This window comes from Callorhinchus milii, unplaced genomic scaffold, assembly GCF_018977255.1.
Source record: "Callorhinchus milii isolate IMCB2004 unplaced genomic scaffold, IMCB_Cmil_1.0 Scaffold21, whole genome shotgun sequence".
NCBI lineage: Eukaryota > Metazoa > Chordata > Chondrichthyes > Chimaeriformes > Callorhinchidae > Callorhinchus > Callorhinchus milii.
The window spans coordinates 279,060-300,769 of NW_024704762.1; the positions used below are offsets into that span (position 1 = coordinate 279,060).

Here is a 21,710-nt window from a genome sequence, read left to right on the forward strand (position 1 = left end):
TTTCCTTCTACACACATCCGTTCCCTCACCAGGAACGCTTTTTTCCATATCCATCACATTGCCCTCTTCTGTCTGTACCTCACAGCTGAAACCCTCATCTGCACCTTCGTCCCTTCCCGGCTGGACTAATCCAATGTTCTCCTCACTGGTCTCCCCAGTCACCATACACAAAAGGCAATTAATTCAAAACTCCACCACCCAGATACTCACCTGCACAAAACTCCCCTACACACCTCCTCCCCTACACACACCTCCTCCCCTACACACACACACACGCGTACACACCGCCTCCCCTACACACACCTCCTCCCCTACACACCCCCTCCCCTACACACCTCCTCCCCTACACACACCTCCTCCCCTCCACACCCCTCCCCTCCACACCTCCTCCCTCCACACCCCCTCCCTCCACACCTCCTCCCCTACACACATCTCCTCCCCTCCCCCCCCCTCCCCTACACCCCCCCTCCCCTACACACACTCCTCCCCTACACACCCCTCCCCTACACACACCCTACCTACAATGAGCACTTCCACAAAAATGAGCTAATCATGGATTTTTGAAGGGGAGGGTCATGTCTGACGAATCTAATTGAATTTTTTTGAGAAGGTCATTAAAATGGTAGACTAGTATTTGGACATCTAGAAGATGGATGTTGGTCTTTTATTTATAAGCATTTCTTAGATTGTGATATGTTTGTGTGTCTGAGTGGCGTCAGTGAGCAGCGCGGCCTCGGGAACCACAGTAAACTGAGTGTGAGACGTGAGGCCCGAGGTTCAAAGGTTTTGGTTGATGAGAGCCGAGGAGATGGCCTGTGGGAGGACACTGCTGGGGTGAGAATTCCAAGTCTCCCACCTGTACAATGGGCGCGGAGAAACAGCCGAGGCCGCGGTTGGGCGGTGAGTGGCGGTGAGTGACTGGCGGTGAAGGCGCGGCTGCTGCACACGGCTCTGAACATCAACCAAACCTCGCGGCATGGCATAACTTCCTGGCGCCTTTTTCAAATCCCCCGGAGTAGGGCATATAGTACAGTGGTATATTCTATTATCCTTCTGCTACCGTGTCCTCCCTTCTCTCCTGGTCTCTGGCACCTAAGCCTAACCAACAAACCTCTCTTCCTCCTCTCCCTCCCTCATGGTAGCGCCGCAGGATGATGCTGTCCCGCTGATTACTTGCTCCCGCTCTCTGCATGCTAGTTTTGGCTTGCCCTGACCCAAGCTGCTCCCCCTGAAAATGTTCCTGCTCCCACCCCCACACTCCGTTACTCCCACTCCGCCCTTCTCTCCCACCACCATCCTTGACTTCTCTCTCCTGGACCCCACCTCCTTCTGCCACAGCCTGGACATCCTCCACCATGCTCATCGTGGCTCCCAGCATTGATTGTCCCAGAGCAGCCACCCTAACTGATTCACTCTCTCCACCAACCGCCTCTGAAAGGCAAACATTCCTTCCCCCTCCCTCATCCATACCCCCCAACTCTCCCTGCTCCTCAAAATCCATGATCACTTCCCCCCCACAAATCCAAATCCATCACTGCCCCCCACCAGCAAAACTATCTGTATTTCCCTCCAAAATGTCTCTGCTCCCTCTCCCATACTATCTATGACTTCATCCTGGATGAGCGCATCGATATTCTTGGGCTTTGGGAAACCTGGCTCTCCCGGTGACCTGACCCCCTTGTTGAAGCCTTCCCTCCTGGCTACGCTTTTCAACCACACGCCTGCCCAAGCAATTTGGTGGTGGGGTTGCCTTCATCTCCCAACCTTCCCTTGGTCTATCCCCTTAATCCTCTGGCTGTTTCTCCTCCTTTGAGAAACTCACCCTCTACCATCCCTCCTCTCTCTCCCCCAAAATCCTCCTAGTTTACTGCCCCCACCCACCCAAACCCACTAGGTCCTTCCTCTCCGATATCTCCTCTTCCTCTCATCCCTGTTCCTCTGCACTGAACACTGCTCATAATGGGTGATTTCAACCTCCACCTAAACTCCCCCTGCACCACCTCTTCGGATTTCACTGCCCTCCTCTCCTCCCTAAACACTCACCCTCCACATCAACTCACCTACCCACAACCAAGGCCATTCCCTCCACCTCGTTATTACATGTGGTCTTGACATTTCCCAATCTGTCTATCACAGACAAGGCCATCTTGGACCACTTCCTTATCTCCCACTCCTCCTGCATTGCCCTCCCTCTTTCAAACCCTCCACCATTGTTTTCCACCCCGGAAAAAGCTTCCCCTGAGTCCATCACAAATGCCCTCTCTTCCTCGGACTTACTCTTCCTCTGGCACTCCCCCCACCCGCAGTGATCCTGATGCAGCCATCAAGCTGCTGAGTGATCATCTCTCCACAACCTTCATTACCCTGGCTCCCCTGAAATCCTGGGTTGTTTCCAAACCCAACCACTCCCCCAGGTACAACAGTCATCTCCACTCATTCAAAACACAAACCCAGTTGCTCGAGCGCAGTTGGCAGAAATCCGGCCTCACGATTCATCAGCAGCTGTGGCTCGAGCACCTCCACACCCACCACATCTTCCTTTCACAGCCACAACTGACTTTTACTCCAAAGTCACCCTGGAGGAAAATAGCAATCCAAACATATTGTTTTCCACCGCCCATCATCTCCTCCGTTCACCCCCTCGAGTCCCCTCTCCTCATGTCAAACGCCAAGTGCAAAGAGGTCCTAGACTTTTTCACCTCAAAAACGTAAAACATTCGCTTGGCTGCATTGTCTTCCCCCCCCATACCACTTCCACCCCACTCAGACCATCCACACTGCCATCTCTCTCTGCCATGGCTCCTGCCACTCCCCCCTCCTTACACTCCTTTGCCCCCATTTTTCCCTCCTCCCTCCCAACCACAATCACCCAGATGAAGTTCGCCACCTGCTGCCTCGAACCCTCCCCACCCAGCTGCTGGCACTCAACTCCCTCCTCTCCCCACTGCTGGTCGACATGGTCAACCACTCTCTCTCCTCAGGCTCTGTTCCACGCTCCCTGAAAACCGCTGTCATCACACCCTTCCTCAAAAGCCTACCCTCGATCCCTCTAATCTCTCACACTCCCGTCCTCTCAACCTGCCCTTCCTTGCCAAAGTCCTGGAACCCATTGTTGAGATCAACCTCGGTCACACCTCTCCCTCCTCGAGCCCCTGCAGTCTGGTTTTTGCACCCACAGCACAGAGACAGCGCTTGCCAAAGCCACAAACTCCTCTCTATCTGTGACCAGGGCTCCTCTGCTTCCTCGTCCTCCTGGGTCTCTCTGCTGTGTTCGACACAATCGACCACGCCATCCTCCTCCATCGCCTCTCGTCCCTCATCCGCCTTAGTGGACCTCACTCGCATGGTTTGAGTCCTACTTAACCAACCGCCTCTATTTCATCCTGGCAAATGTTTTTTCCTCGTGCATTCGCCTGGTCACCTGGGGTACCCCAGGGCTCCATCCTTGGCCTCTTCTTTTCCTTACCTATATGCTCCCTCTGGGCGATGTCATCTGCAGACACAGGGCAAACTTTCACATGTTTGCGGGTGACACACAAATCTACTTTGCCTCCTCCAGCACCAACTCCAAGTCCGCCAATGTTCTAGCAGCTTATCTGGCAGATATCAGGGCCTCGATGAGTGTAAACATCCTGCAGCTGAATATGGACAAGATGGAAGCCATACTCCTTATCTCCCGTCAATGTCTTCACTCCTGCGGATCTCACTCCTCAACCTCCCTGAGCTCTTCCTCACACTCACCAAACCAATGCGCAATCTAGGCATCTGGTTTGACCCCCAGCTGTCCTTTCTCCCCACATCTTGTCCCTGACCAGGACCGCCTTCTTCTACCTCCACACATTGCCCCCCTCCAACTGTACCATAACCCAAATGCAGCCGAAACCCTTGTGCATGTGTTTGTCACCTTCCACCTGGATTACTCCAACCCACTCCTCCAGCTTTGGCTCAGGCTCCACTCGCTCCCCATCACCAAACGGATCGACTTCAAGATCCTCTCACGCTTGTATTCAAATCCTTCACTCCCTGGCGCCAACTCCTCACCCTCACTCCCCAGTCCACCACTCGGCACCTCCGCTCGACTGGCACTGGCTCCTGCTCATCCCTCACACCCTCCGCTCCATCATTGGAGGTTGTGCTTTCAGCCATTGTGCCCCGAAACTCTGGAACCCTCTCCCTCAATCCCTCCTCCTTTCCCCCCTCTCCCCTCTTTCAGGTCCTGCCTGAAAACGTTCCTCTTCGACTGTGCTTGCAGCCACCTTCCCCTCCCCCTGGCTCGGAGTCAGGTTCCACTACTGTTAAGCTCTGAGATGCTAATCTGTGTGGAGGGCGCTATATAAGTAAAAGTTGTTGTTGTTGTGTTCAGGAACCTGGGTGTCTTGTTCGACCTCAACTGTCTTTTCTTCCCCACATCCAGCCATGACCCCTCTGCCTTCCCTCACCTCCGGATCATCGCCCGACTCCACCTTGCTAAGCCAGTGTGGAACCTTGGGGTCTTGTTTCACGCCTTCATCACTCCAGACTGACTAGCAAACTCATTCCTTGTGGCCTCCCCAACTCCTCCCTCCACAGGCTGCAGATCATCCAGAACTCTGCAGTCCCTGTCCTCTCCCGCACCAAACTCCGTGACCCATCTCATTATTGCTGTTATTGTTATTGCTGTTATTGTTATTGCTGTTATTGTTATTGCTGTTATTGTTATTGCTGTTATTGTTATTGCTGTTATTGTTATTGCTGTTATTGTTATTGCTGTTATTGTTATTGCTGTTATTGTTATTGCTGTTATTGTTATTGCTGTTGTTATTGCTGTTGTTATTGCTGTTATTATTATTGCTGTTATTTTTATTGTTGTTATTATTATTGCTGTTATTATTGCTGTTATTATTATTGCTGTTATTTTTATTGTTGTTATTATTATTACTGTTATTATTGGAGTTACGGACTCAAGCTGGGGGGAGGGGTGAGAGAGGGGGGAAGGGAGGTGGGGGAAGCAGGGATCTAGATCAAAAGCACGGTCGATAAGGAGGGTCTTGAAGTTGGCGAGGGAGGGGGTGAGACAGAGGGATTGCGGGATGGAGTTCCAGAGGGTGGGGGCAGAGTGGCAGAAGGCCCACCCGGCAATAGTGGGGCGAGGCGGGAGACCTGAAGCAGAGGAAACAAACAGGATGGTAGGGGTTTAGGAGATCGGAGAGGTCGGGGGGAGCAAGAGGACTTTGAAGGTAAGGACCAGGATCTTGAACTGCATCCTCTGTGTGATGGGAAGCCAGTGGAGTTGGGCGAGGACGGGGGTGATAGGGTCGCGGAGCCTGGTGCGGGAGAGGATACGGACTGCAGAGTTCTGGATGATCTGCAGCCTGTGGAGGGAGGAGTTGGGGAGGCCGAGTGGGTCATGGCACAGATGTGGGTAGAAAGGATAGTTGAGGGTCAAACAAGACCCCAAGGTTCCACACTGGCTTAGCAAGGTGGAGTGTGCATCCATGGATGGTGATGCTGTCAGCGCCTGAGGTGAGAAGGCGTTGACGGGAGCCAATCAGGAGAGCCTCGGTCTTGTTGACGTTCAACTGTAGAAAGTTCGCTCTCATCCAGGACTTGATATCTGACAGACATTCTGTCAGGACAGCAGTGGGACCTGGAGTCAAGCGGGGGGAGGGGGGCAGAGAGATAGAGTTGGGTGTCATCCACATACATGTGGAAGTTGACCCCATGTCTGCGGATGATGTCACCAAGAGAGAGCATTGTAGATATTGAAGAGGAGGGGACCAAGGACAGAGCCCTGAGGAATGCCGCACGACATGGTACGGGGGCTAGAGGAGAAGCCATTTGAGGAGATAAAGTGGAGGCGTTGTGAGAGGTATGATCTGAACCAGTCAAGGACAGAACCATGAAGGTTGAGGTGAGAGGAGGCGTGGATGAGGATAGAATGGTCGACGATGTCGAAGGCAGCAGAGAGGTCAACGAGGACGAGGAGGCAGAGGGAGCCCTGGTCCCAGATGGACAGAATGTCATTCGTCACTTTGACCAGGGCGGTTTCTGTGCTGTGGGCAGCATGGAAACCCGATTGGAGGCGTTCGAGAAGGAAATGGTGGGAGAGGAAGGAGAGAAGCTGAGAAACAACAACTCGTTCCAGGACCTTGGAGAGGAAAGTTTGGAGATGGGTGGTATTTAGGGAGTAGAGAAGGCTCTAGGGAGTTTTTTTTTAAAAAGAATAGAGGTGATGACAGCGGTTTTTAATCGGGTGGGAACAGTACCAGAGGACAGGGAGAGGTTTACGATGTCAGTGAGTAGAGGGGAAAGGAGGTGGTGCTAAGAGGTAAGGTGGGGGGTAGGGATGGGGTCGAGGGAGCAGGTGGTCGGTTTCGTACGGGTTACGGTGACGATGAGAGAGGAAGGGGAGATGGGTTCAAAGGTGTGGAGGGAAGGGCGGGTTGGGGCTGAGGTGGGAGGAGGAGATGGGAAGGGCAGATGCAGTGGCAGGCAGCTCAGCAGATTCCCTCCAGTATCACCTTGCAATTGGCATTTGACGTGGCATCGGCCACCCCCCTTCCCCTCCCCCCGACCCCAGCTCAGGTCTGAAATGCTGTCACTGTCCAGCGCCTTGGGAATTCCTCCCGACGTGAAAGGCGCTATACACATGTAATCTTGTTGTTGTTGTTGAGGTGAGGATGGGCGAGGCATGAGAGGGTGGGCAGAGGAGCCGGTTCGTGATGGAGAAGAGGAGCCTGGGGTTGTCCTTAGCCTCCAAGATTGTCTTGGAGTAGAATGACGATTTAGCGGAGGCGAGGGTGGAGCGGTATGATTTGACATGGTCCAGCCAGATCTGCCGATGGACAGTTAGGTTTGATTTAAGCCAGTGCACTCAGCGGAACGCGCCTGGGGTTTAAGGGAATGGAGGTGGCTTGTGTACCAGGTTGATTTACATGAGTAGGAGACAGTTCGGGAAGCGAGGGAATGGAGAGTGGAGGAGAGTGAGCTGTGGAGAAGAGTGACCGAGGAGGATAGGTCATTGTGGGAGAACTCCCAGAGGGGAAGGAGTTCAAATGACTCCAGGGTAGCCGAGAGGGACGTTGGTGGGGGTGGGGGGGAGATTTTTTCCGGGCGCTGTAGGTGGGTTGGGTGGCGATGGGGAGAGGGATTGAGGAGTTAAGGGAGATGAAGTGATGGTCCAAGATCGCTTTGTCAATGATGGTGAAGTCAGAGATGGTGAGGCCTTGAGTGATCACCTGGTCGAGGAGATGCCTGTAGATGTAGGTGGTGGAGTGAATGTGGAAGGAGAGATTGAGGGAGAAGATAAGGGAGAAAAAGTCAGCAGAGGTAGAGCAGGAGGGGGTGAAGTGAAGGTTGAAATCGCCGAGGATGAGTAGGTGTTCAGAGCAAAGGGAGAGGGAAGATAGGAGGGTGGAGATGTCGGGGCTGAAGGTGGGGGAGGGCTTGGTGGTTGATAAGGAGAATTTTGAGGGAAAGGTTGGAGGGTGATAAAGGGTAAGGTGCTCAAACGAGGGGAAGGTTCCAGAGGAGTACAGAGACAGGCCAAGCGGGGACCGGGAGATGAGAGCCACACTGCCACCACGGTGGTTAGGTCGAGCAATAATAACAGTAATAATAATAACAACAATAAAAATAACAGCAATAATAATAACAGCAATAATAACAGCAATAATAATAACAACAATAAAAATAACAGCAATAATAATAACAGCAATAACAACAGCAATAACAACAGCAATAACAATAACAGCAATAACAATAACAGCAATAACAATAACAGCAATAACAATAACAGCAATAACAATAACAGCAATAACAATAACAGCAATAACAATAACAGCAATAACAATAACAGCAATAACAATAACAGCAATAACAATAACAGCAATAATGAGATGGGTCACGGAGTTTGGTGCGGGAGAGGACACGGGCTGCAGAGTTAGTTCTGGATTACCTGCAGTCTGTGGAGGGAGGAGTTGGGAAGGCCGACACGCAGGGAGTTTGCATAGTCGAGTCTGGAGGTGATGAAGGCGTGAACAAGAGTTTCAGTGGCCTGAGGGTGAGGTAGTGGTGGAGTCGGGCGATGATCCGGAGGTGAGGGAAGGCAGAGGGGGTCATGGCTTGGATGTGGGGAAGAAAAGACAGTTGAGGTCGAACAAGACACCCAGGTTCCTGAACACAACAACAACAACTTTTACTTATATAGCGCCCTCCACACAGATTAGCATCTCAGAGCTTAACAGTAGTGGAACCTGACTCCGAGCCAGGGGGAGGGGAAGGTGGCTGCAAGCACAGTCGAAGAGGAACGTTTTCAGGCAGGACCTGAAAGAGGGGAGAGGGGGGAAAGGAGGAGGGATTGAGGGAGAGGGTTCCAGAGTTTCGGGGCACAATGGCTGAAAGCACAACCTCCAATGATGGAGCGGAGGGTGTGAGGGATGAGCAGGAGCCAGTGCCAGTCGAGCGGAGGTGCCGAGTGGTGGACTGGGGAGTGAGGGTGAGGAGGTTGGCGCCAGGGAGTGAAGGGATTTGAATACAAGCGTGAGAGGATCTTGAAGTCGATCCGTTTGGTGATGGGGAGCGAGTGGAGCCTGAGCCAAAGCTGGAGGAGTGGGTTGGAGTAATCCAGGTGGAAGGTGACAAACACATGCACAAGGGTTTCGGCTGCATTTGGGTTATGGTACAGTTGGAGGGGGGCAATGTGTGGAGGTAGAAGAAGGCGGTCCTGGTCAGGGACAAGATGTGGGGGAGAAAGGACAGCTGGGGGTCAAACCAGATGCCTAGATTGCGCATTGGTTTGGTGAGTGTGAGGAAGAGCTCAGGGAGGTTGAGGAGTTGAGATCCGCAGGAGTGAAGACATTGACGGGAGATAAGGAGTATGGCTTCCATCTTGTCCATATTCAGCTGCAGGATGTTTACACTCATCGAGGCCCTGATATCTGCCAGATAAGCTGCTAGAACATTGGCGGACTTGGAGTTGGTGCTGGAGGAGGCAAAGTAGATTTGTGTGTCACCCGCAAACATGTGGAAGTTTACCCTGTGTCTGCAGATGACATCGCCCAGAGGGAGCATAGAGATAAGGAAAAGAAGAGGCCAAGGATGGAGCCGTGGGGTACCCCCAGGTGACCAGGCGAATGCACGAGGAAAAAACATTTGCCAGGATGAAATAGAGGCGGTTGGTTAAGTAGGACTCAAACCATGCGAGTGAGGTCCCACTAAGGCGGATGAGGGACGAGAGGCGATGGAGGAGGATGGCGTGGTCGATTGTGTCGAACACAGCAGAGAGACCCAGGAGGACGAGGAAGCAGAGGGAGCCCTGGTCACAGATAGAGAGGATGTTTGTGGCTTTGGCAAGCGCTGTCTCTGTGCTGTGGGTGCGAAAACCAGACTGCAGGGGCTCGAGGAGGGAGAGGTGTGACCGAGGTTGATCTCCAACAATGGGTTCCAGGACTTTGGCAAGGAAGGGCAGGTTGGAGATAGGACGGGAGTGTGAGAGATTAGAGGGATCGAGGGTAGGCTTTTGAGGAAGGGTGTGATGACAGCGGTTTTCAGGGAGCGTGGAACAGAGCCTGAGGAGAGAGAGTGGTTGACCATGTCGACCAGCAGTGGGGAGAGGAGGGGAGTTGAGTGGCCAGCAGCTGGGTGGGGAGGGGTTCGAGGCAGCAGGTGGCGAACTTCATCTGGGTGATTGTGGTTGGGAGGGAGGAGGGAAAAATGGGGGCAAAGGAGTGTAAGGAGGGGGGAGTGGCAGGAGCCATGGCAGAGAGAGATGGCAGTGTGGATGGTCTGAGTGGGGTGGAAGTGGGTATGGGGGGGGAAGACAATGCAGCCAAGCGAATGTTTTACGTTTTTGAGGTGAAAAAGTCTAGGACCTCTTTGCACTTGGCGTTTGACATGAGGATAGAGGGGACTCGAGGGGGTGAACGGAGGAGATGATGGGCGGTGGAAAACAATATGTTTGGATTGCTATTTTCCTCCAGGGTGACTTTGGAGTAAAAGTCAGTTGTGGCTGTGAAAGGAAGATGTGGTGGGTGTGGAGGTGCTCGAGCCACAGCTGGTAGTGATTTGTGAGGCTGGATTTCTGCCAACTGCGCTCGAGCAACTGGGTTTGTGTTTTGAGTGAACGGAGATGACTGTTGTACCTGGGGGAATGGGTGGGTTTGGAAACAACCCAGGATTTCAGGGGAGCCAGGGTAATGAAGGTTGTGGAGAGATGATCACTCAGCAGCTTGATGGCTGCATCAGGATCACTGCGGGTGGGGGGAGTGCCAGAGGAAGAGTAAGTCCGAGGAAGAGAGGGCATTTGTGATGGACTCAGGGGAAGCTTTTTCCGGGGGTGGAAAACAATGGTGGAGGGTTTGAAAGAGGGGAGGGCAATGCAGGAGGAGTGGGAGATAAGGAAGTGGTCCAAGATGGCCTTGTCTGTGATAGACAGATTGGAAATGTCAAGACCACATGTAATAACGAGGTGGAGGGAATGGCCTTGGTTGTGGGTAGGTGAGTTGATGTGGAGGGTGAGGTTTAGGGAGGAGAGGAGGGCAGTGAAATCCGAAGAGGTGGTGCAGGGGGAGTTTAGGTGGAGGTTGAAATCACCCATTATGAGCAGTGTTCAGTGCAGAGGAACAGGGATGAGAGGAGAGGAGATATCGGAGAGGAAGGACCTAGTGGGTTTGGGTGGGTGGGGGCAGTAAACTAGGAGGATTTTGGGGGAGAGAGAGGAGGGATGGTAGAGGGTGAGTTTCTCAAAGGAGGAGAAACAGCCAGAGGATTAAGGGGATAGACCAAGGGAAGGTTGGGAGATGAAGGCAACCCCACCACCAAATTGCTTGGGGCAGGCGGTGTGGTGAAAAGCGTAGCCAGGAGGGAAGGCTTCAACAAGGGGGTCAGGGTCACCGGGGGAGAGCCAGGTTTCCCAAAGCCCAAGAATATCGATGCGCTCATCCAGGATGAAGTCATAGATAGTATGGGAGAGGGAGCAGACATTTTGGAGGGAAATACAGATAGTTTTGCTGGTGGGGGGCAGTGATGGGATTTGGATTTGTGGGGGGGGAAGTGATCATGGATTTTGAGGAGCAGGGAGAGTTGGGGAGGGTATGGATGAGGGAGGGGGAAGGAATGTTTGCCTTTCAGAGGCGGTTGGTGGGGAGAGAGTGAATCAGTTAGGGTGGCTGCTCTGGGACAATCAATGCTGGGAGCCACGATGAGCATGGTGGAGGATGTCCAGGCTGTGGCAGAAGGAGGTGGGGTCCAGGAGAGAGAAGTCAAGGATGGTGGTGGGAGAGAAGGGCGGAGTGGGAGTAACGGAGTGTGGGGGTGGGAGCAGGAACATTTTCAGGGGGAGCAGCTTGGGTCAGGGCAAGCCAAAACTAGCATGCAGAGAGCGGGAGCAAGTAATCAGCGGGACAGCATCATCCTGCGGGCTACCATGAGGGAGGGAGAGGAGGAAGAGAGGTTTGTTGGTTAGGCTTAGGTGCCAGAGACCAGGAGAGAAGGGAGGACACGGTAGCAGAAGGATAATAGAATATACCACTGTACTATATGCCCTACTCCGGGGGATTTGAAAAAGGCGCCAGGAAGTTATGCCATGCCGCGAGGTTTGGTTGATGTTCAGACCGTGTGCAGCAGCCGCGCCTTCACCGCCAGTCACTCACCGCCACTCACCGCCCAACCGCGGCCTCGGCTGTTTCTCGCGCCCATTGTACAGGTGGGAGACTTGGAATTCTCACCCCAGCAGTGTCCTCCCACAGGCCATCTCCTCGGCTCTCATCAACCAAAACCTTTGAACCTCGGGCCTCACGTCTCACACTCAGTTTACTGTGGTTCCCGAGGCCGCGCTGCTCACTGACTCGCCACTCAGACACAACATATCACAATCTAAGAAATGCTTATAAATAAAAGACCAACATCCATCTTCTAGATGTCCAAATACTAGTCTACCATTTTAATGACCTTCTCAAAAAATTCAATTAGATTCGTCAGACATGACCCTCCCCTTCAAAAATCCATGATTAGCTCATTTTTGTGGAAGTGCTCATTGTAGGGTAGGGTGTGTGTAGGGGAGGGGTGTGTAGGGGAGGAGGTGTGTGTAGGGGAGGGGGGGTGTAGGGGAGGGGGGGTGGAGGGGAGGAGATGTGTGTAGGGGAGGAGGTGTGGAGGGGAGGGGGTGTGGAGGGGAGGAGGTGTGGAGGGGAGGGGGTGTGGAGGGAGGAGGTGTGTGTAGGGGAGGAGGTGTGTAGGGGAGGGGGTGTGTAGGGGAGGAGGTGTGTGTAGGGGAGGCGGTGTGTACGCGTGTGTGTGTGTGTAGGGGAGGAGGTGTGTGTAGGGGAGGAGGTGTGTAGGGGAGTTTTGTGCAGGTGAGTATCTGGGTGGTGGAGTTTTGAATTAATTGCCTTTTGTGTATGGTGGACTGGGGAGACCAGTGAGGAGAACATTGGATTAGTCCAGCCGGGAAGGGACGAAGGTGCAGATGAGGGTTTCAGCTGTGAGGTACAGACAGAAGAGGGCAATGTGATGGATATGGAAAAAAGCGTTCCTGGTGAGGGAACGGATGTGGTGTAGAAAGGAAAGCTGGGGATCAAACCTTACGCTTAAATTCATGGGTTCAGAGAGTCTGAGGGAGAGGCTGGGGATGTTGAGGAGTTCAGACCCGCCAGAGAGAAGACGTTGAGGGAGCCAAAGAGTATGGGTTCAATCTTGCTGATATTCAGCTGCAGGAAATTTGCGCTCATCCAGGCTTTGATGTCCTTTAAACAAACTGACAGGTCAACAGCAGACGGGTGGTCACAGCTGGAGGCAGAGGAGTAGATTTGGGTGTCATCTGCATGCATAAGGAAGTTGACCCCATGTCTACGGATAACATCACCGAGAGGGAGCATGAAGACAAGGAAAAGAAGGGGTCAAGAGTAATAATTCCTTCAAAAAATATTGTAATAATAAATCGGTCACTTCAATCCATGACGGTTTGTGGGACGCTGCTGTGCACAATTGGCTTCTGCGTTTCACCCACAAATATACAGTCTATTCACTTGACAGTATATTCTGTGAAGCGCTTTGAAACATCTCGAAGATGCGATGAGGCGCTATATCAACAACAATAGCAAAATTACATTTATAAAGCACCTATCATGTTAGTAGGACATTCCAAGGCACTGAGCAGTCAGGGATCAGGACCCGAGCGTGGTGGGGGTGGCATAGTGGGGGATGGGGTTGAGATGAGGTTGGGATGAGGGAGGGCAGAGAGGGAAGGAGGGCTGATAGAGTGCCAAAGAGAGGGGATAGAGAAAGCCCAGCCACCTGGAGCGGACAGATTGATAGGGGAGGGTCAGGAGGTCAGAGATGTAGGAGGGGGCAAGGCCGTGGAGGGTCTTGAAAGTGAGGACGAAGATTTTGAATTCTATCCTCTGAGGGATGGGGAGCCAGTGGAGCCGGGCGAGGGTGGGGCTGATGGGGTCACGGAAGCTGGTGTGGGAGAGGACATAAGCTGCAGAGTTCTGGATGATCTGCAGGTTGTGGAGGGAAGAGTTGGGGAGGCCAACGAGGAGGGAGTTTCCGCAGGCGAGCCTTGAGGTGACAAATGTGTGTATGAGGGTTTCGGATGCCTGTGAGGTGAGGCAGCGGCGGAGTCAGGCAATGTAGCGGTTGTGGGGGAAGGCAGATCGGGTCATGGCATGGATATCAAATGCAAGGATTATTATTATTATATTTTTAGTATAGCATTCTTTAGTTATTGGGGCATGGACAAGACCCGTGAGAGGGGACATGTGCCAATTAGTGTTAGCAAAGTTAAAGATATATTGGCTTGATCCCGGCTGAGGTCAGATTCTGATAACTTTCCCTTGCTCGGTGCCTAGGTCCTATGTCATCCGCCCATCTGAGACTTGTGTCTGCCAGCAGTCGGCCAGAGGAGGGGGCATAGAACAGGGCGACATAAGTATAGACTTGTAAGGGCAATTTCAGGACAGATTTAGTAATATAGCTCAGCATCCTGTTTGCCTTGTTTACTGCTGTCTCACACTGTTTGACTTAGTGAGTGACGAGCCAACCAAACCCTCAGATCTCTCTCAACTTCCCCCTTGGCAAGTTCTCTCCCATCCATGGAGGACTCGTCTTTCCTGTTCTTGAATCCTTTATGTGGTAACTATGTGGCAATCGGGAGCGGAGTCAGGAGAGTGTGGGTGGGGGAGGGGGGGGGCGGGGTGGGTGGTAAGTGATAGGGGGGCGCTGATTCACAATGCAACATCATAACTAATAATAAAAAAACACAGCAACAACAACAACAATGGCCTGGCCACCCCTGTCACTGCCATCCCAGCCATGACCACACAGCCTGAGGGCTGATGCTGTCCCGCTGATCACTCACTCCTGGTCTCTGCGTGCGTGTTTTGGCTGCCGCCCCGACCCAGGTCTTCCCCTCCACTCTAAATGTCTCTCCTCCCACTCCCCTCTATCCGCTACTCCCCTTCTGTCCTTCTCTCCCACCGCCCTCCCCACCTTCTCTCTCTTCTCGACCCCATCACCACTTCCCTCTGCTCCATCCTGGGCATCCTCCGCCGGGCCCATCGTGGCTCCCGGCACTGGCTCTGCCAAAGCAGCAACCCCACGTGTCCAATCACTCACTCCCTCCACTCAAACCGCCTCCTTAAGGCAAACACAACTTCCCCTTCCCTCATACGTACCCTCCCCAACTCTCTACTCCCCCCGCACTCCACAGCCATCTGTCCTGTACATCCCGAAATCCTCTCTGTATCACTCCCTCCGCCCTCTCCTCCCTCCAGCAAGCCCACCCGCATTTCCCTCCAAAATGTCTGTTCCCTCTCAAACAAAACCCTCATCATCCACGACCTCATCCTGGATAAGCACCTTGACCTTCTTGGGGTCACCGAAACCTGGCTCTCCCCCAATGACTCCATCCCCCTAGCTACAACTTCCACCACACCCTCCGTCCTAACCAACGTGGCAGCAGGGTGGCCTTCATTTCCAAAGCCTCCCTTCATCTTTCCCCCTACTCCTCTGGCTGCGTCCCCTCCTTCGAGCACCTCACCCTCTTCGATCCTTCTCTCCCATTGAAAATCCTCCTTGTCTACCGCCCCCCTAAGCCCCCGGCTCCTTCCACACAGACATCACTACTCTCCTCTCTTCCCTGTCCCTCTGCTCCGAACGCCTGCTCATAATGGGCGATTTCAACCTCCACCTAAACTCCCCTTGCACCACATCTTCTGACGTCACTGCCCTCCTCTCCTTCCTAAACCTCACCCTTCATATTAATTCACCGACCCACAACCGTGGCCATGCCCTTGACCTCGTTATCACCCACGGCCTTGACATTTCCGACCTCAGCATAGTGGACAAGGCCATCTCCTCATCTCCTTCTCCTCTCACATCCCTCTCTCCTTCATTAAGCTCTCAACCATACCCGACCGCCCGTGGAAAAGGCTATATCCTGATACCCTCACAAAGGCCCTCACATCATCAGATATCCTATCCCTCTGGCCTTCCACCTGCGGAGAACCTGAAGCAGCCGTCCAGCTGCTCCATGATCGCCTCTTCCTCCACCTTCAACTCCCTCATCCCCCTGAAATTCAGGACCATCTCCAAACCCACTCGATCCCCTGGTACAATAACCATCTCCGCCGCCTAAAAACCCAAACCCGGCTGCTTGAGCGCAGATTGCGGAAAACTGCCCTGACAGTTCACCACCAACCTGTGGCTCGAGCATCTCCACAGTTACCGCAGTTCTTTGACACGCGCAAAAACGACCTTCTACTCTAACATCATCTTGGAGGTTAAACACAACCGAAAAATCCTTTTTTCCACCACCCACTACCTCCTCTGTGCACCCCCTCAGGCCCCTCAATCTTAACATCCAATGCCAAGTGCGAGGAGGTCATGGACTTCTTTTCATCTAAAATACATAACATCCACCAGGCAGCCTCATCCACCTGCCTCTTGTCACCCACCACCCCCTCTCCGTCCCCCTCACCCTCCCCATCATCAGGTCCTACCACAACCCCCATCCTACATTCCTTCCTCCCCATCACTCCCTCCTCCCTCTCGCCCACCATCACCTCCATGAAACCCACCACCTGCTGCCTCGAACCCCTCCCCACCAACTTGCTGGTCACCCAGCTCCCCCTCCTCTACCCACTACTGGCTGGTGTCATCAACCAGTCGCTCTCCTCTGGATCAGTCCCTGCCCCCCTCAAAACTGCTGTCATCAGCCCCCTCCTCAAAAAACCTTCCCTAGATCCCTCAAACCCCAGCCACTACCACCCCATTTCTAACCTGCCGTTCCTCGCCAAAGTCCTAGAATGCTTTGTTGCCAATCAACTCCGAGCACACCTCTCTTCCCATTCCCTCTTCGAACCCCTCCAGTCCGGTTTCCACCCACAGTACAGAGACTGCGCTTGTGAAAGTCACAAACACCATCCTCTCTATCTGTGACCAGGGCTCTCTCTGCCTCCTTGTCCTCATGGACCTCTCCACCGCAATCGACACAGTCAATCACGCCATCCTCTTCCACCGCCTTTCCTCCATCATCCACCTCAGTGGGACCGCACTCGCCCGGTTCGAGTCCTACCTCACAAACCGCCAGCAGTACATCTGCATAAACGGCTTCTCCTCCCGCTCTCACCCGGTTACCTGCGGGTACCCCAAGGATCCATTCTTGGCCCCCTCCTCTTTCTGATCTACATGCTCCCTCTTGAGGATGTCATCCACAGACATGGGGTATACTTTCCATATACCCGGACAACCCCAACTCTATTTTTCCACCTACACTTTGCAACCCCCCAGTCCCCTGATGTTCTGCCTGTCAGACCTCAGGGGCTGGATGAGTGCAAATTTCATTCAGCTGAACGTTGACAAGACGGAAGCCATACTCTTTGGCTCTCATCAACATCTAAAATCTCACGGCTCTCATCTCCTCCACCTACCCGACCTCCCCTTAAAACTCTCCGAACCAGTACTCAACTAAGGCATCAGGTTCGACCCCCAATTATCCTTCCGCCCCCACATCCGGTCCCTCACCAGCACCGCTTTCTTCCACCTCCGACGCATCACCTGTCTCCGCCAATACCTCTCTCCGAAAGCCGCTGAAACCCTGGTCCATGCCTTTGTCACCTCTCGGCTGGACTATTCAGCGCCCTCCTCACCGGCCTCTCCTCCATCACCATCAATAAAATCCATTTTATTCAAAACTCTGCCGCCCTCATTCTCACCCGCACCAAACTCCGCTCCCCAATCCCCCCAGTCCTTGCCAGTCTGCACTGGCTGCCTGTCCCAGAGAGGATTGATTTCAAGATCCTCAGCCTTGTCTTCAAATCCCTCCACTTCTCTGCACCCCCGACCTCTCTGACCTCCTCTCTCCTCAAAACAATACCCATTGCCTTCGTTCCTCTGGGTCTGGCCTCCTCCTCGTCCCCCGAGTCCTCCGCTCAACCCTCGGTGGCCGTGCCTTCAGCCACTATGCTCTGAGGCTCTGGAACTCCCTTCCTCACTCCCTTTGCCTCGTCCCCTCTCTTCCTATTTTCAGGTCTCTGCTGAAGATCTTTCTTTTTGACCGTGCCTTGGGTCACCTTCCTCCCCTCCCTCTGGCTCCTCCCTTCCCCCTCCCACACTCCTGGGATCCGTTGCTGTGAAGCTTTCTGAGATGCCATCCGGCGTGGAGGGCGCTATATAAATCCAAATTGTTGTTGTTGTAACTTGGATTCATCTGTATTAAACTTCATTTGCCAGTGATCAGCTCGTGTATCAAGCTCTCTTTGTAGGACCTTTGCTGTCTCTGATTCTACACTTGCCCCAATTTGGTGGATTCTGGAAATTATCTCACACTGGTTTTGCAAATCCAGGTCATTGATACATACGAGGAACAGGAGAGGCCCAGTACAGACCCCTGAGGCACCCACTAAACACCCTCTGATGATTTTTGACCAGTGATAACCTGATGTCGTGTTCAGGGTTTAATTCTGTTGACCATTAGCTTTGTAACATTATAACTTCTTTAGTTTTATTTGATTTTAACTTTTGTTGGTTCAGTAACATCAGAAATGGGATTTATTTTATGCTTTTCTCACTTCCCTAATTTTATTGCAACCAATTTGAACTCTTGTGATGAATGGACCTTCACACAACAGGACTACATTCTGTTGCAGGCAATTTTCTTTATTAGAGATTGGAAAATAATAGTCACAAAATGAATGTTCTCAGACATGATGTGCACATGGCCAGGCAGATGGCTGAGGCCAGCAACATGTTGCAAATAGTTATCCCAAACCTGTTGTGCTCTCCATCATGTAACCAAAATTATTGATCATTAGCTTTGAGCTATTTGTTTTGGAAAGATGGCTTCATACTCTCACTACCTGAACTGCTCACCCTGATCCCAGACAATGCCTTGTTGCCACAAAACCTCCTGTTACACACCACTTTCCTTGTTTGCCTTGGGTTTACATAAAGGAACATATCTTTGAAGTCTGCCCATGAGCTCTAATATGCTTCCTCCTACTATGAGCTACCCTGCTGCCCACGCTGCAGTCACTGTCAATGGCACCACCTCCTATCTCTAATCGTCGTCTCTTTTGTACCTGATGGAGAACAATCCTGTAAGTGCCAGTGATGGCTTTGTGGGACTCCGAGCAATGATTGTTGTGGATGTACCCCTCTGTGATTCCAAAACTGTTGAGAGTATTCTTCACCTCCCTCTCCTCCTCCGTAAGGGGGAGAGAGCTGATAAGGTGAGCTGGGTTCAAGTGGAATGGTTGGTATGGTTCTGGATACTCCATTCCTCTCAGCCATGTGCTGTTCAACAACTGCGTTGGGGAGGATCGGTTGCTGGGAACAGGCTGAAGGATTGCACGGATCAGGCTTTGGCAGGCGTCTGATACATAGGCTGGAATTGTGTAGGATCCCATTAAGATAGTTTTTCTCAGTTTCCTGACAGTGTCTGCACGGAATGGCATGTTGGCAGTCACCATAAAATACAGGAGAACACCCAGAGCCCAAGTGTCTACATAGATCCCCATGTAGTTCTTCTCTCTGAATAGCTCTGGGGCTGCGTATGGAGGGGAACCGCAGCAGGTGGTTAAGAGTTGATCTTGGATGCACAGGGCACTGAAGCCAAAGTCCCCAACCTTGACACAGTTTTTGCTAGAGTAGAATATGTTCTCTGCTTTCAGATCCCGATGGACCACATTGTTCTCGTGCTGCAAAACAGAGAATTAGAGATAAAGAAACCAGCCAAAGGCTTTATAGTTACATCAGGTGTGTTTGTTGCACAACAGGGAAGGAAATCATAGAATCGTACAACGCAGAAGGAGGCCATTCGGCCCATAGTGTCTGTACCAGCTCTTTGAAAAGAGCTTCCAAATCAATCCCACTCCCCCACTCTCTCCCCATAGCTCTGCAAACTTGTCCTCCCAAAATAATTATCTACTTTGCTCTTAAAAGTTGTTATTGAATCGGTTCCCACCGGCCTTTCAAGCAACGCATTCCAGATCCCAACAACTCGCTGTGTGAAAAAATTTCTCCTCACCTCCCCTCTGTTGCAAAGGAGACTGACCAGGATGGTACCAGGAATGAGGGCTTCAGTTATCAGGAGAGGCGAGAGAAGCGAGGGTTATTCTCCTTGGAGCAGAGAAGGTTAAGAGGAGACTTAATAGAAGTTTTTAAAATTATGAATGGATTCGATAGGGTGAACAAGGAGACACTATTCCCACTGGCGGGTGGGTCGGTAACCCGAGGACACCGATTTAAAATAGTTGTTAAAAGAAACAGAGGGGAAGTGAGGAGAGCCTCGGTCTTGTGATCTTCAACTGTAGAAATTTTGTAAAATTTTGTAAAAATCCAGGACTTGATGTCTGACAGACATTCTGTCAGGACAGCAGTGGGACCTGGAGTCAAGGTGGAGGCAGACATAGAGCTTGGAAATGTTTTTCAACTCACTTCCGACCAGTCTAATTGTAATGTTAAGTGATGGAAACAATGTCAGGCCTATCCCTGGCAGCACAGTGAGCAGGTTCCCAGCATGTGTGCCATTTACCATGTGTTTGACAGCTGATACAATTTGAATGAAGATCAGCTTTGCCTCGTGCTCTGACAGGCGCCCCCATGTGCCGATTTTGGTGAACAGCTCCCCCCCCCCTGCGTACTCCAGCACCAAGTGCAGCCGGTGATGTGTCTCCAGCACCTCGTACAGGCGGATGATGTTTGGGTGGTGAAGCCGCTCCATGCTCAGCACCTCACATGAGAAGAGCTGCCATGTCTTGGCATCAAGTCGTTTCTTATCCAGTATCTTGATCGCTACCTTTTCTGTAGGAAGAAGTTGGTTAATTTTGGTATTAATGACAAGAGGCACAAACAAACTAAGCACAAAAGGGAACAAAATGAGAAGTTAGTTTTTATTCTGCTGTGTAAAACCGCAGTTACACAGAGGCTGGTGTGAATCTGAAATTCTCTTTGACAAAAAGGAATGGGGAGAGGGAGGTAGTGAGAGGGGAGGGGAAAGGAGGGGGGCGAGGGGGAGAGGGAGTCAAGGAAGGGGAGGCAGGGAGGGACTATTACCTATCTACTAGAGACTATCTACGCCCTCCTCGCTCCCTCCCTTCCCTCCCCTCACCCTGACCATTTCACCCCTCCTCGCTCCCTCCCTTCCCTCCCCTCACCCTGACCATTTGCCACCTCCTCTCTCCCTCCCTTCCCTCCCCTCCCCCTGACCATTTCCCCCCTGCTCGGGTCCTGACCCAACTGTCCAGCGCCTTGGGACGTCCTCCTAACGTGAAAAGCGCTCTATAAATGGAATCTTGTTGTTGCTGTTGTTGTATTACCTTTGGTCAAGTTATGAATCCCGAGTTTGACTTGTGAGAAGTTGCCGAAGCCAATCTTGCCGTGGAGCTGGTAAAATCCAATCCTCTTTCCCACAATCAATTCGTGTTTCACCTTCTCATTGGTCCTCATGTCAGAAGTTACTTTCTCAAAGGGTGTGAGCAACAGATGGGAGCCCTTCTCCTCCTCACATGGCCCCAGCGATTGACAACCGAGCCCAGGACTGCAGCCAGCCCACTGTGCAGCCCGACGGTCCATCAAATCCTTGTTTCCAAACACATTCAACATTGCCATTATTTTGTCTCAGTGGCTGTCTCAGCCTCGAACTCTGTTTCCTTCAAGCAGTCAACTCCAACAAGAAAGTCACTGTGATCAAAAGGGAAGCTATTCACGGGCTGCTCTCTCAGTTCCAATTCCCAGAACTTTGATACTGAATTCATAGCCTTTAGTTTCTGTTTCAGAAAGCCTCTTCCTGTCACACAACAGGGAGGTGAGGTGGGGAGTGTTGTGAGGTGGGGGGTGTTATGAGGTGGGGGGTGTTGTGAGGTGCATAAATGCACGGAGTGTGAGAAATCAGATTGGTGAGCTTCAGCTCAAGCTGCCACATGGGGTTATGTGGCAATAATGGAGACTTGGCTCAAACGAAGGCCAGGAATGGGAGCTGAATATTCCTGCCTACAACGCATTCAGGAGGGATAGGGAAGAAAAAAGGAGGGTGTGTGGGGGTGGCAATATTGGTTAAAGATGGTTAAAGCCCTAGAAAGGGATGATGTGCTAGAGGGTCAAAAAACAAAATCTTATTTGGCTAGAGTTAAGGAGCAGAAAATGAGCTGTTAGTTTGTTAGGTGTAATGTGGCCATTTTCAATGCCTGGAGCAGCCGTTGGCCTACACGAGAGCGAGGCCGAACACGGTT

The 21,710-nt window shown here is 52.1% G+C and overlaps 1 protein-coding gene across 1 annotated transcript; it reads right to left on the minus strand.

Moving 5' to 3' along the window:
* Positions 1–18,275: 18,275 nt before the first annotated feature.
* LOC103184516 (serine/threonine-protein kinase NIM1) lies at positions 18,276–21,084 on the minus strand. The gene is made up of 3 exons (XM_007902557.2): positions 20,799–21,084; positions 20,015–20,283; positions 18,276–19,178 (listed from the first exon to the last, which is right to left on the minus strand). The coding sequence occupies exons 1-3, from the start codon at positions 21,082–21,084 to the stop codon at positions 18,423–18,425; spliced, it is 1,311 nt and encodes a 436-aa protein (XP_007900748.2). The 3' UTR covers positions 18,276–18,422.
* Between the last annotated feature and the right edge of the window lie 626 nt (positions 21,085–21,710).